General features: G+C 40.7%; 1 protein-coding gene across 1 annotated transcript in view; it reads right to left on the reverse strand.

Annotated features, from left to right (window-relative positions):
* Nucleotides 1-13535, reverse strand: part of CCDC170 (coiled-coil domain containing 170) — a 41156-nt gene that overhangs the window by 21746 nt on the left and 5875 nt on the right. Inside the window, exons 3-5 of the mRNA XM_074144605.1 lie at nucleotides 10568-10824; nucleotides 4049-4193; nucleotides 1750-1935 (exon numbers count right to left, since the gene is read on the reverse strand). Coding sequence (XP_074000706.1) covers nucleotides 1750-1935; nucleotides 4049-4193; nucleotides 10568-10824 — 588 coding nt within the window. The remainder of the gene's footprint in view (nucleotides 1-1749; nucleotides 1936-4048; nucleotides 4194-10567; nucleotides 10825-13535) is intronic.

A 13535-nucleotide genomic window follows, 5' to 3' on the forward strand; every position in this document is an offset into this window, starting at 1 on the left:
CTGCAAATTTAAGTAGCTAGACTGAAGCAGCACTGGAGGAATCTGCAGCCTCTAGATAAGCCCTGATGGCATGCACTTCATTTGAAAGGCAATGCTAATAATTTAGCAGGACATTTCTGCAAAATGGAATAAGTAAATTATGGTTTTGGCATATGCACAATAATGAAAGGAAAATATTTTTCATACAACTAGCTCAACTTTGGAAATATCTTGGCAGTCAGAGCAAACTTGCAAAACAAACCACAAATGAAGCCCTCATCGTGGTTTAAAACATCTCCCGATTCTGGCTTACTTAGTGAGCAAACTACACTCTGCTCTTACCCACACACCTGTGTTTGAAGTCAAGTACGAGAACAGAATGTTTGCAAAAAAGACCTGTTTTAAGCTTTTGGTGCAGGTTCTCCCTCAGACCCATTTGAGTCTTAGAAAATTTTACACAGCTTGGTAAGAAGTGTTTTCAGAGGTAAGTAAAATTTATGACCCTTGTGGTACTTAACATTTATCTTCCCCACAATAAATTCTTTCTTCTCCAGAGCACACTGTCAGCTATTTCTCATTTCCTACGTATTTTGCCTACAACCAAGTCAGAACACTATATCTTTTAAAGTGTTTGGTGGTGGTCTTCTGTTCAGGAAAAAAAGTAATGCCAGGGGGATAGGGACAACATTATATTACATTTGCAAACTTACTTGCACAAGGTTGCCTTTATGTTAAAAAATTCCACAAACTCAGTCACACACAACTCAGATACTATTTGGCAGTCTAAGCTTCTTCTCTTATTTTCTTAAGTTCTGGCCATCAGCTTTAACCACACAGCTCTAGTACCTGTGGGAAATTTTCATTATTGTTTCAATAAACTGCTCCCTTCCCACAGTTATCACTCAAAGTACAAAGTAATAAGGGAAACTGCTACAGAAGCTCACTTTGTTCGTCCATCGTTTGCCAAGCACAAAAACTCTTAATTGTGAGTTCTCCTGGAGCAATTAAATCCTTAAATCACATCCATTTCCTTTCCAAATCAAACCTGGGTGAATTTGGTGAATATCTGACTTACAACTTAACTCACGTTTCTCATTTCAGCATCATTTCCTGCTGCACAGATTTCTTCTGTGGATTCCCCACAGCAAAACAGTACTTGCCTGCAAGAGCCATCCTACTCGCTACAACTTTTTGGTTATGAGCCAACTGAGTATTTATAGTTATGAAATACAAGTTTATAATGCAGTGAAACAAGATAATCTGAGGTGTCTGGAAGCCAAAAGACTTTACTTCTAGTTCCTTAAGAGAAAGAATAAAATAGTGTCCTATCAATTCCTTTCAATTTCTCATTAGAATTTTTAAAGAAAGCGAGTAGAAGAATCCTCAGAAAACTTGCAATATCATATAAATATTATTTAAAAGAGCATTTTTTTGTTGTTCCATGCTTGTGCCTCAGATATACTCATTAACTCTATAAGCATGTTTGTGCAAGCACAGCAAAGGCTACAACAATATGAATGAAGCAAAAACATAAATTTGCAAGCATCATCGGAAGACATCAAATCTAAATCAGATCTATCGTACACAATGTTATTGTTTAATCTCCATATACACTGAAGCTTTTAAAAATGCCCTTTTTAGGAAAGACCATAGTTACCTGACATCTTTCAGAAGCATTTTTTTGTCATACAACTCTTATTGAAAATTAATTTGAAATTTTGAGAAAACATTTGAAAATTAGACAAACATACACGTCATGCAATTATGTACCTCACTAAGTTTTTCCATGTCTTGACAGTATCCTGCTGCCTTTTTCTGCTCCTTGGTCACTTCTGAAACAAGCCTCATGATAGTTTCTCTACTAGCTTTGGACTCCATCTCATGGACATTGATAGCTTCTTGAAGAGCAGCAACCTGGTCTTTTAGTGTTAGGTTTTCCTTACATATCTCAGAGACCTAGAGAAATAATTCAAATATTAGTAACTTTTTTAGAGCACTTAACAATGACGTATATTCGTCTCAGTATCCCTGCACCTAATCATCCCAATAAAGACATAGTGCTTCTGGTGACCCCTAGGTCAGATTTAAAATTACATTCATAGAATCACAGAATCATTCAGGTTGGAAAAGACCCTTGGGATCATCGAGTCCAACCATCTACCCTACTCTACAAAGTTCTTCCCTACACCATATCCCCCAACACCACATCTAAGCGACTCTTAAACCCATCCAAGGATGGTGACTCAACCACCTCCATGGGCAGCCCGTTCCAGTGTTTGATCACTCTTACTGTGAAGAATTTCTTCCTAATGTCCAGTCTAAACCTACCCTGTTGCAGCTTGAATCCATTCCCTCTTGTTCTATCGCTATTTGCTTGTGAGAAGAGACCAGCACCAACCTCTCTACAATGTAATTCTACTACTCCTTTCCAAAAACAATAGAAAGACAACTAAAATGAGAACCATATTCCCACCAGAAACCCACACTTTATAGTGTAATGTGGTTCACATTTACTCCCACGCAATCTCGGTGATCTATTAAACAGGTGGAGAGCTACTGTCGCTGCATTTCTGCGCTGGACAAGAAGCAGTCAGAAAATGAAAATGGATCACGCAGCTAACTTCATGGAAAAAGCAGACCATTTCAGTTTGGCTTGTTAAGATTTATGCCTTTCATTTGGAATAAGAAACTGAAAGCTACATTTTATGCTTCAAACTTTTTAGGCATGGGGAGATTTTGAGTTAGTAACAGCTATTTAATAAGCATTTTCAAGAGCAGGGTCAAATACCTGGTGGGCTGCTGTTCTGAGCAGCCAAAACCTGGGAAAAAGAAGTCACTTCCAGGTGGATTCTAGGGATGTTTTGGTACATTACGCTATTTCCAAAAAGTGGAATAGATGAATGTGGGCACTTCAAAGAGTGCATAAGGTAAAAAATGTACCCTGACTCCTACTGGCAAGATGTTTGCTAGGACTAAGCCAGATCAATTCAGTCTTAAATAAAACCACAATGTGGAAAAGAAGCTAAATAGACGTGCCATGACAGAAAAATGAGTTGCTAAGTTTTCCTAATGCACAGAGTTTTCAGCACAAATTAGATTTCCCAACTAGATTTATTACTAAATTATTAAAACAAGATGTCAAAGTATACTTTTTTTAACTCCAGTTATTTCCTTAATTTAAAGTGTGTAAGAGTTACAGCTTAATACAAGCATCTTTGCCTCTAATGACAACTAGCCAAGTTTTGTTAGAGTATCTATTACAATTTCAATGTGCTTGTAATATTATGAGGACAAGTACTTTAAGAAATCAGTGATATGTACCTTGATAATCTTAATTTATTAAGTATTCCTTATAGCCAGAACTCTTCCAATAATATGAATTTAATGAAACAGAATTTCCTAAAATATCTAATATGCTCCCAAGTGAAGAAAAATAGGGACAGCAAAGACTAGACAGAACATGAGAAAAATGCATAAAATTAGGATAAAATGCCCTTCAGCAGCATCAATATATGTTAAAAGAGTATACAATTTTTATTTCCTAAAAGGAAGCTTAGTTTTTGGAACTTTAGAAGTATTCTGAAGGGAAATAACAAAGAAAGACTTATGATTAAGTCTCAAAAAGTTATTTACAGCATTTTGTTACAGGACATAGTTAAGGTTGGTTTAGGGTATGCCATTTAAGATGTTTCTATTTAATGGTATGTTGGCTGACATAAGTGTTAAGATCTAGTGGTACAGTTTACACGTCACCTAGTGACTCCCAGTGTTACTGTTTTCAGGAAAGCTTTCAGCCAACTTTCTAATCAGGGCTGTAGTTGGGAACTACAGGCTGATAAAATATTTATGCAGATAAGAGCAGACTGAGTTCACTGAGGTCTATTAGTGTTCAGCACCTTTGAAAATCAGCCCAATATGAAAAAAAAAAAGCTGCCTTAAATGATAGCACTGTCTACAAATCATTATTTAACACAAATATTCCTGTCTTCATCACTCGCTTTATTTCTTTGACAACCAAATATTCTTCTATTAAATCGCTATACAGAAACACTTGCTTAGACATAATCACCTTTGACGTTAAATGTTCCTGTGGTTTCTCTTTTTCTCTTATGTCTGTGTCCAAGAATCCAGAAAGCTGTGTAAGGAGCTCCTCATACTTTCTGCTCATTTTAGAAACTTGAGTCATACTTTCTTCACGCTCCTTCAAATATTTACTAATCAGACAGAAAAAAATACACACATCAGTATGAATGTTCTCTGAAACAGAATTTGAGGCAAAAGACATTATCCCAAGATTATTGCTAGCTTCTACATACCACAAAATGAATTTCACAGAATCTTCTTCTTGGTTGGAAGGGACCTTTGAGATCATTGAGTCCAACCACAAAAAAAAAAAAAAACCAAAACCAAAGAAAAAACAACACACCACCAAAAAACAAAAAACCAAACACCACAAAAAAAACCCAAAAACAAAATCCACACAAAACAAACACCCACAACCACACACCATACCCACCCACAAACAGACACAAACCAACAATCTCGGGCACTAGAGCATGCCCTGAAGTGCCACATCTACACGTTTCTTAAATACCTCCAGGGATGGTGACTCCACCACCTCCCTGGGCAGGCTGTTCCAGTGCCTGACCACCCTCTCAGTAAAGTAATTCTTCCTAATACCTAATCTAAACCTCCCCTGCCGCAACTTCAGACCATTTCCTCTGGTCCTGTCATTATTCCCTTGGGAGAAGAGGCCAACACCCACCTCTCTACACCCTCCTTTCAGGTAGTTGTAGAGGGCAATTAGTCCCCCCTCAGCCTCCTCTTCTCCAAACTAAACATGCTCAGTTCCCTCAGCCTCTCCTCATATGACATGTTCTCTAGACCCCTCACCAGCTTGGTGGCTCTCCTCTGGACACGCTCCAGCAGCTCAATGTCCTTCCTGTAGTGAGGGGCCCAAAACTGAACACAGCACTCAAGGTGAGGCCTCACCAGTGCCGAGTACAGAGGCACCATCACTGCTCTACTCCTGCTGGCCACGCTATTCCTGATACAGGCCAGGATGCTGTTGGCCTTCTTGGCCACCTGGGCACACTGCTGGCTCATGTTAGGTCAGCTGTCCACCAACACCCCCAGGTCCTTTTCTGCTGGGCAGCTTTCCAGCCACTCTTCCCCAAGCCTGTAGCGTTGCCTGGGGTTGTTGTGACCGAAATGCAGGACCTGGCACTTGGCCTTATTAAACCTCATCCCATCGGCCTTGGCCCATTGATCCAACCTGTCCAGGTCCCTCTGTAAAGCCTGCCGACCCTCAAGCAGATCAACACTCCCACCTAGTTTGGTGTCATCTGCAAATTTACTGAGGGTGCACTCAATCCCCTTATCTAGATCATCAATAAAGATATTAAACAAGACTGGCCCCAAAACTGAGCCCTGAGGGACACCACTGGTGACCAGCCGCCAACTGGATTTCACCCCATTAGTTACAACTCTCTGGGCACGGCCATCCAGCCAGTTTTTTACCCAGTGAAGAGTACACTTGTCTATGCCACAATTCACCAGCTTCTCCAGGAGAACGCTGTCGGGGACAGTGTCAAAGGCCTTACCAAAGTCCAGGTAGACAACGTCCACAGCCTTCCCTACATCGAGAAGGTGGGTCACATGGTCATAGAAAGAGATCAAGTTGGTTAAGCAGGACCTCCCTTTCATAAACCCATGCTGGCTGGCCCTGATACCTTGGCTGCCCTGCACTTGCCGTGAGAGCTCACTCAAGATGATCCTCTCCATGATCTTTCCCGGTACCGAGGTCAGACTGACAGGCCTATAGTTTCCCAGATCCTCCTTCCAGCCCCTCTTGTAGATGGGCGTCACATTGGCCACCGTCCAGTCATTCGGTACCTCTCCTGTTGACCAGGATTGTTGATAGATAATGGAGAGAGGCTTGGTGACCTCTCCCGCCAGCTCTCTGAGTACCCTTGGGTGAATCCCATCCGGCCCCACAGACTTATGCGTGTCCAAGTGCATAAGCAAATCATTAACTACTTCCTCCTGGATTATGGGGGGTTGTTGTGCTCTCCATCCTTATCTTCCAGCCCAGGAGGCTGTACACCCTGGGGGTAGCTGGTCCGACTACTGAAGACAGAGGCAAAAAAGGCATTAAGTATCTCAGCCTTCTCCTCGTCCTTGGTCGCAATGTTTCCCCCCGCATCCAGTAAGGGATGGAGATTCTCCCTGACTCTCTTTTGTTGACGTATTTATAAAAACTTTTTTTGTTGTCCCTTATATTAATGGCCAGGTTGAGTTCCAGCTGGGCTTTTGCCTTCCTAATTTTTTCTCAGTATAACCTAACAAGATCTCTGTACTCTTTAAAAGTTACATGTAATTCTCTATATCTGTTATTTAATACACATAACTTTTGTTGTTGCCTTATGTGTAAACATTTCTTCATCTTTGCTTTTGGCTTGCACTTAAAAGAATATTCTATGATCCCAACCTTATTGTCAGCACAAGAACTCAATAAAACACAAGAACTGCGTGACATCAATAAACACTGCCCTCAAGATACTAGACATGGAGGCTGCAAGCAAAGGCTTACAAAAAGTGAAGGGGAAGAGAGTGTTCAAATTGTAGGAAAATATGCTAAAAGCACTTCACATCCCATCTCTGGCAAAGCTGACAGTGCTGGTCAACAAACTCTGGGGAAAGAGAAGCCCTTCTGGACTAACGGAAGTGTAGGACACCCAGAGCAGCTGCAAAGGGAAGCTCACCAGCAGAAGCAAATGGAGATGAGAGACATGACTTTGCTGTACATACAGTCTTTTGCAGTGTAACACTACCCATGAAAGGAATCAAATAAAAAGTAAAATATCAAGGGACTACCACAAAAGTATTTAAAAAAGGTGGCTTTTTGTCCCCAATTTCATAACTCTCAAAAGGTGCGTATCATGCAGATACATATCCCACATGAAACCTCTGTTAGCAGCCTTTAGCAGCTGGTATCAGTTTGTATACGCTCTATAAGAATGAACCACCAAATAACAGAGGGGTCTGTTTAACTCATTGGCATAAACGTGGTTACATCCCTCCCGTTGCCAGGGTCAAAGACAAGTCCAGCAAACAAGCATTGCCCCAGTCTGCATAGGTGGCAAACATAGAGATGCAAATCTTGCTCCAGATGCTGCAACACCGAGCATCACTTCTGAAAAACTACAAAGAAACAGATTAACAAAAATAGCCAACAAAGCTCAAAATGACCATTAGTGTAATCCAAATATCAACTCCAATACCTCTCAGGTAACACCCATGAAAGAGTTACTCAGTGGTAGAGTGCAAGAGCTACTGAGCTTCGAGTGGAGAGACAGGGTACCTTCTAAAGCAAGTTCTTCACAAAGATTTGAACACTAGAATAAAATGAGATCTGAGATATCACCAAAGAGCTGTCTAGAGCACATATTTTACTGAAACTCAATTGTTTATCAGAGCATACCACTATTTTGTTTTCAAGGTGGACATGCTAGTCATTTCTGGACTCATTCTTTTCCATTTCTGATTTCTTCCTCTCTAGGTTGGCAATCAAAAAGGCAATGGAGCATCACTCCATAATCAAAAAGCAGCATGAGACTCCTATAGTAAACGCACGGTGAGTGTAAACCTGGAACGTTAAATGGTTATAAACCACTAAGCAAAAGAGATGGTCCATGAAAAAATTTAAGATGTGTGTTGCCTTAGGAGAGAGATCAGCACAGTTGTTGTCAATGCTGCAAAGTGGAAGAGAGTGGAAGAATAACAGGGAGGAATGGAAAATATTAATTACTGCTCTGGACAGGACGAGGATAGTTCCAGGCACAGCACATGCTGTGAGCCAAAAGAGCTCTGCCTTCTGCAGCAGGCACTGGCCCTCAGAAAACAAGTGCCTCACAGCTTCCTCACCTCCAGGCACCTTCCTCCCCTCTATAGACCCTGCAAAACTAAGCTGTGAAATGGTCATTAAACTGCAGCCCTGAGGAGGGGTATGTCAGAAGTGAAAAGATAGGAGGCTCCAGACACGCCATACATGCATGCCTATATGTTAGAATATTGTATGAGATCCATCGTCAACCCCGCAAACTGTTCTGTGGTTCTGAAAAATCAAGGCACATCACACACAGAACCATGCCTGCTTCTAAAAATAAACAATCTGAAGTACAAAGCACATACTTGACAACTCTACGAATAACCTAATTACCTTCAGTAGGGCCATAAAGATGTAAGCACCTAGAAAATTGCCAATCGGGTACAAAAAAGTAGAATGCAGCTCTTTCACAGTTTTGCTAGCTCTTCAGAACTAATGAGCAAAGAGAAGGGGAGGAAAAAGAAAAAAAAAAAAGTCTTTTCACAGTTCAGGCTCTAAAAATACCTTGGCAATATATCTGTTAAGTAGAAAAACACCATTTCCAAAAGGAGAGGTGTACATCTTGGAAACCAATCACAGAGTTCATTAAACATTTTTTACTATATCCCTAAGTATAGAATGTAAATGTGCATTTCATTCCTATTGGCTTGCTCTTCCCTTTTACTAGTGGTTTTCAGTGAAAATCTTTCTTGAACAGCTAATTAAGACTAGTCATGTGCCATGTACTACTTAAGTGGCCACACTAAGCGAGTAAAGTTCAATAAGTCAATAGATTGACTAGTATTGACACATGTAACCACTAGCTGAGGATGAGAAAAAGCTTTGAAAGCACACACTGTAGGCCCATCATGGCCAATCCAACATGTTTGTACCTTCCAAAAGAGCAGACTCACCCTCCATTTGTCCCCTCTCTTTTGCCAGCACTCCAGCGGTACATTCCAGGTGCACAGCAAACTGCACCTGGGATTGGTAGAGCTGGAAATGAAGCTTTTTATTTTGCTCACTTCTCTCCTGGAGCAGTTCCCTGGTCCCAATCACCGTGCAGCAACAGAAACAGAAGTGCTGACACAAGTGTCAGGGGCAAAACAGAGCTGCCAGGACCACACTGCGAGTGACAGCACAGATTTGTGCCGCATACAATTGATCATATCACTGTAATGACAGGCTAGCAAGATACACAGTATTTTGGCAGTTTTCTCCCAGTGAGTCAGGCAAACAGGATAGGAGGTTTTTCTTCCTTTTTTTCTTCCCGTTTTTCCCTCCAGAAGTAGCATTTTAAAGAATCTTAACAACCGTTATCTCGGAGACGGTGATGTTTTCTATGTTGCTAGGATGCATAATACACTTCTTGGCTTAACTATCTCTTATATCACTTATATTGGGATCGTATCTAAAATGTTTGGTGATCAACATCAGCACACTCCAGGCAGGGCTTTTGGCAAATCAGCTGGTAATAGACAATTGCACTGCAACGGATCTCTCTAGATTTAAAAAAAAAAAAAAAACAAAACTTGATTATCTTTTTCTAATGCGCAAAGCCTGGAAGAGCTGTGCAAAATACAGATTTGGAAAATACAGACAACTGGTGAACAATTTCCTTGCTTTTCACTAGACAATATTGAGAGAGACATAGATATTAGCCTCGTAATGGTGGGAAAAAAAAAACATTATAAAAGTCTATAAAGTTGTATTTTAATATACTATGACTGGCGCTGATTTGGGAATTTTAGACTTCAGAATATTTTCACACCAATCAATTTTATTTGTAATCAACACTGCTATCAGTCTCCATCCCACAGTCCTAAAATATTAGCAGTTATGCAGAAGTGACAGCTCAGTGCTCTGGCACACTATGCTAAGAACACTATAGCTAAGGATACCATCTTTTATTAAAAGTTTCATGCGATCAGTATGCACGTTAAAAACAAATAAACAAACAAACAAAACCCACACAGCCATGTCCAGAAGAATGCAGAATAAAAGTCAGACAAAGCTAACGTTACTGAAAGCTGAACAAACATTAGTACGCTCCCTTCAGGTTGCTACTAACTAGGAATTATACCATATTTTCGTTATTACACTGCTCCTAACGGACAGATTTACGCTAAGGAAGAAATTCACTGGACGCTGTTCTGGTTCCAGCTGTGACACAGAAGAGGGGAAAAGAGACCAGACCAGTGCAGCAGCACAATCACTCACCACCGCAGGGCCCACACAACGTGTCAAGTGACAGGTAAGTGTCTGTAAAAGATGCCATGTGATAAGGACAGACCAGGGCAGTAATCCATATTTGTAGGTACTGCCCATCACAAACATGCTGTGAAAGGCACAAAGTTTTCCTCAGTGCCATACATGGAAATACTTGAATGAGGAAACCATATGTATTTTTTCTACTGCGTTCAGACAAACAACCCTCTGTACTCATTTTTTTTAAACAATGAGTTTACACCAAGCTGACTCCTATCATCATTTCTCCTCCACAGGACAAATCTCTCAAAACCCCATTTATGGGCTAACGACTCAAACCAAAATTCAAATTTCAATACCTTCCACACACTTAGGTACAACAGTTGTGCAAGGCATTGTAACAGAATTCAGACCTGCAATAAAGTCTGTCCACCAACGTAATTTTCTGCATCAACAACTGCACCATTCTGTCACCCCAAACAAAAAATATTTCTCATCTCACATGAATCTTACTTAAGTTTGGCATTTTGCTCATGGAGCTCCTCCTTCAGCTCCCTGTTCTCCTTGAATGCTGCCTGAGCTGTCAGCTCAGCCTGGTTTTTAGAAGTGGCGAGCACACATGCCTCTTCCTCCATCTCCTGAACTCGGGTTTGCAAAGACAGGAGGCGAGACATCTGTCTGGCATTGTTTTCCTTGTAGCTTTCAGCTCTAGCCTTCAGCTCTTGAAATGAGGCTTCTTTAGAGGCCATTCTGGACCTGAGTTCAAGAAGCTACAGACAGAAAAGGAGAAAACTCATTAAAAAAGGAAGAATAATTTTGCCCGGGCTGAAATACATGACTGCATCACAACTTTAATAATGTGACAAGAAACACATTTTGGAACAAAAGACTAAGAGTCTTCTATCACTACAAGACTGAGTGGAGATATGCAACTTTATTTTCACATATCTAGGAAAAAGCAATAGAAGAAAGGGGTTTGCTAAACGAAAAGCTGCTGTTGTGATACAAAATAACTTTTCAAGATAATCTCCTACAGGAAGATAAATTTATTTACACATTCAGAATTTAGATAAAGCCCACCTTAAGTTCTGCTGCACAGCCTTAACTCGCCTACCTTATGCATCTGCATTACAATACAGTAATTAACACCACTATTCCCTCTTTTTTGCCTGCTTCTTCCCTGCTCCCAATTCTGGTGCACAATTCCACAGATAATCTATAGCTGTGGGGAGTTGTAACAGCAAAGTATCCTGTTTTACGAGGGTGGAGCCTTTTGATGATATGCAGCATATTCAGAGGCAAAGAATTTTTTGGAGAGTTGTGCTGTAGGCAACCTCTTCTTAGTTTATGCAAATAGATTTTTTTTGGTCTGATAATCCAATAAATTTAGCTGGATTTACACAGAAGTAGCAAGAGAGCCTTTTAAGGAAGGGTGGGAGGAGGGACATCACTGCCAAATGTCAAGAACGTGTCCCAGAGACGATGCTAGAACTTCCCAACAGTTCATGGTGTTCAGTTGTTTTTCTTTACTTTCCCCTCTCTCTTTAGGTAAAAATACCTTTTTCCATTGAACTATTTCTGCTACACACTACTCTAAAAGACTGAGCTTCAGGCAGACACACCAGGCACATAAAATTTCAGTGTGTTTTGTTAAAAGGAACACGTAATTTAAAGTGGATTTTTTGTCACAAGAAGCGTTCAGGCATGTTTCAGCTTTCCTGACAATTCCAATCATAAGCAGCAAGATGCAATCTGAAGCATTCATCCCCTACTACATAAAATTAACAGGCAAATAGTTAAGCTACATTAACTGCTCTTTATGACACGTGCTAGGGCCTTTAACTTGTAGCAAATGTTTTAAGGGAATAAATATTTAAGACATTAAACTGCAATTCAGGATGTCAAGAAATCCATGGCTCTGCCAGAAGCTCCCAGTGTGACCAAACACAAGACACTCAGAGAAATTCCAGGAGGCTGGTGAGCCGACTGAGTGGCGACTGCCTTGCAAAAGAGAAGTCTTGCTTCTCCTGCTCCCAGCCACGCTCGCCTGTCCTCTCCCTCACACCAGCTCTGGTATTTGTTTGACTCCTCCACAAACAACTTAACTAATGCAGCTGACAGAAAAGAATTCACTTTCTACAGAGGAGGAGGAAGAGGAGCTGGCCACATCACACCGAGGAGTGAGGTAGGAGGATCGCTCTTGCAGCAGCAGCATAGTCCTGATGAGCTTATGCTTCACCTGCAAGTGCTGGTTTATCAGACGCTTTGGAGCTGCCATAAAGCAGCACTGATTTTGAGAAAAGCTGCTATGCCTTGTCCCGGGCTCACAGGCTTCTTTTCCATACTCCACACTCTTCTTTGCGCTAGCAGAAGCACTTATATTGCTATGAGGTGAAATAAGATTGGAAAACTGACCCGACTGAAAAACAACCCAGGAGAGGCTTTATTTTTCCATTGCATTAGTCCCCCAACAACACAGCGCACCGTAAAACTACACATACTTTGTGCCAACGCAAGGGATGGGGCAGTGTGGGGAAGGAAATGGGCAGCTGAAGGAACAATAGGATTGCTTTGCTTGGCAGCTGGACCAAGCTATGGTAGCTTAAAGCATTCACAACCTTAAAATTTCTCTGTGGTTCAAGTCCCCATCTGCAAAATGTGATATTTTTTCCTCTGTCCATTGTCTTTGTGGTCAGTTCCGATAGCAGAAAAAGCAAGAATAATCCCATATCATGAGTTTTACAGCACACTCAGCAGAACAGGGTTCTGACCTCAGCTGGGTCGTGAACGCCTTTATTAACAAGAGTACAAACAGCTGCTTTCTTGACTATTCTGTCACTTTTGCAAGCACAGTGCTGAAAGTTCTATAAAATTGGTCAATCATGCTGGCAATAAAGCCATTCAACATTTCCAGTAATAAATTCTTTCTATGAGAACATGAGATTCCGTATGGCCTTTTAGAATTGAAATGTAAAGTACGGATCCTGGATAGCCCTTAAACATAGAGGAACTCTGCAGTTATTTCAGGATCAACTGGTCAAATTCAGGCTTAGATGGTGAACACTCACTCCTGTAGTTCTGACTGGACACTGTATTAATTCATTCTCATACACTATCACACTTTCTTCCTGTTTCCCATTCAGCTATCCACAATTAAAAAAATTTTATTTCATTGACAGAGCCTTTTTTAATGTTCATGTGCTATGCAAGTATATTGCAAAGTACTTTGCAATGTGCAATGGAAATATACATTTGTAAAATGTACAGATGTTTAAAGTACTAGTTGGATGGATGTTCACGATTTCCTATCAAACTTTATGTACCTATGAATATTTATGAATGTATACACCTACGTCTAAGTATGTAAATAAACGTAAGCACTTTATGCCTCCTAAAGGCAAATTTGACTCTATTTTAAAACTGACCTCTGCCTGAATTGCTGAATTGGATCAAACCCATCTTATTCAGTCATATGTTAAAA

This window comes from Numenius arquata, chromosome 2 (genome assembly GCF_964106895.1).
Source record: "Numenius arquata chromosome 2, bNumArq3.hap1.1, whole genome shotgun sequence".
NCBI classification, from domain to species: Eukaryota; Metazoa; Chordata; class Aves; order Charadriiformes; family Scolopacidae; genus Numenius; species Numenius arquata.